This window comes from Cajanus cajan, chromosome 2 (genome assembly GCF_000230855.2).
Source record: "Cajanus cajan strain Asha chromosome 2, NIPB_CcT2T_4, whole genome shotgun sequence".
Taxonomy (NCBI): domain Eukaryota; kingdom Viridiplantae; phylum Streptophyta; class Magnoliopsida; order Fabales; family Fabaceae; genus Cajanus; species Cajanus cajan.
In genome coordinates, this window is record NC_138518.1 from 33,822,137 (window position 1) to 33,824,075 (window position 1,939).

A 1,939-nucleotide genomic window follows, 5' to 3' on the forward strand; every position below is an offset into this window, starting at 1 on the left:
TGGAAATGGAAGAGGGATAGGAGGCTGATGTAGATCATCACTGTGTGCACTAGGAGAAGGTCCACCTGAATGAGATTTTCTGCTACTACTTGTAAGGCCCTCTTTCTCAAGTGTAGGCTCAGGTGAAGGTGTAGGTACAGCTGTAGGTGCTGGTATGTCAATTTGTTTCCCAAACCTCAAGGTGATGGCACTCACATTCTTTAGATTCTGCACAGTCTGTGAAGGTAACTTGTCTGAATTTTGGGACTATGTCTAATTGAGTTGAGTGGCCATCTGCTCCATCTAATTTTTTAAACTTTGAATGGAGGCTCTAGTCTCTTGCTGGAATTGCATGTTCTAAATGGTCATCTGCCTCACCAACTCCTCCAATGAAGGCTCAGAAGAAGTAAAAGGTTAAGCTGGTGGAGGTGCAGATGTAGGAGGAGGTCTTTGTTGAGGAGGCTGGTATGTAGAACTTGAGGGATTGTTCTGGAAAGGTGCTGGATTTTGTTGCTGCTGATGAGAGTTTCCCCACCTCAAGTTGGGATGATTCCTCCAACCAGGATTGTATTTATTGGAAGACAGATCATAATTCTATTTTTGCTAGTGTAAAGGTCTGTTGTTGTAAATGTTGGCAGCATATGCTTGTGGGGCATCAGGACCTGTAAAAGAGTCTTGCAGGCAGGGACAAGCATCTGTTGGATGATTAATTGAAGTGCAGATGCCACATACTTTTGCTGGTGGTGGAGCTGATTTTTGATTTGCAGCCATTTGTGAAACCAAGGTGGTGAGAGCATCAATCTTACTTTCCAGCTTTTTGTGTTCTGTGGAATCTGAGGCTACCACATCATGCACACCCCTCACAACTATGGCATCACTCCTCATATTGAATTGTTGTGAGTTGGACACCATTTTTTCAATCAGCCCTCTAGTAGAAGTAGGTGTCATATCGCCTAAAGCTCCTCCACTAGCTGCATCAATCATGCTTCTATCCATTATGTTCAACCCCTCATAGAAGTATTGTAATAATAGCTGCTCGAAAATCTGATGGTGAGGACAGCTAGCACACAGCCTCTTGAATCTCTCCCAGTACTCATACAAGCTCTCCCCCGTGGGTTGCCTAATTCCAGATATGTCCTTCTGGATTGCAGTGGTCCTAGATGCAGGGAAGAATTTTTCGAGGAACACTCTCTTCAAGTTATCCCAGCTTATTATTGAACCAGGAGCCAGATAGTACAACCAGTCCTTGGGAAGATCCTCTAATGTAAAAGGGAATGCCTTCAGGTAGATGTGATCCTCAGGGATATTATGTGGCCTCATGGTGGAACAAACTATGTGGAACTCCTTGAGATGCTTGTGTGGATCCTCACCTGCACGACCATGAAACTTAGGCAACACATGGATTAGTCCAGTTTTAAGCTCAAAAGGAACATCTTTCTCAAGGTATTGAACGCATAAACTCTCATATGTGAAATCAGGTGCAGCCATCTCCCTAAGTGTTCTCTCTCGAGGTCCAGGTTGGTCACCCATATTTTCAGTTGAGTCAACTTTAGATGCTACACTCACACTATGGGTCACACTATGAGTCACACTATGGGTATCACTCTCAGGTGGGACTATATGCTCTCTAACTAATCTAAGGTATGTTCTATCTATTTTAGGATCAAATGGATGCAAAGTGTCTGGATTAATCCTAGTCATGCACTACATGCAATCACATGCAACTACTACGTGGACAATAGGGGTAAAAAGGGAATTTTCATGAAAACCTGGAAACTATCAAAACCAATGCACCAATATCATCCTAAAATCATTAGAAACTACCACAAAAAATTTTAAAGCAAAATTTAAAGCCTAACTATATGAACTACCCATGAAAAGCTTTGAAAAATAGGGAAATAAAACTTCAAAAATAGAAGAAAAAAAAATAGTAAACGACCTTTTTTTTAAAATATAGGTT

General features: G+C 41.7%; 1 protein-coding gene across 1 annotated transcript; it reads right to left on the reverse strand.

Moving 5' to 3' along the window:
• Nucleotides 1-582: 582 nt before the first annotated feature.
• LOC145954883 (uncharacterized) lies at nt 583-1,680 on the reverse strand. Its single transcript, XM_083069569.1, has one exon. The coding sequence runs from the start codon at nt 1,678-1,680 to the stop codon at nt 583-585; it is 1,098 nt and encodes a 365-aa protein (XP_082925695.1).
• Nucleotides 1,681-1,939: the final 259 nt, after the last annotated feature.

Bases quoted from the DNA above. Each gene is read 5' to 3' on its own strand.
- LOC145954883 (XM_083069569.1), bottom strand. From the start codon at position 1,680: ATGACTAGGATTAATCCAGACACTTTGCATCCATTTGATCCTAAAATA.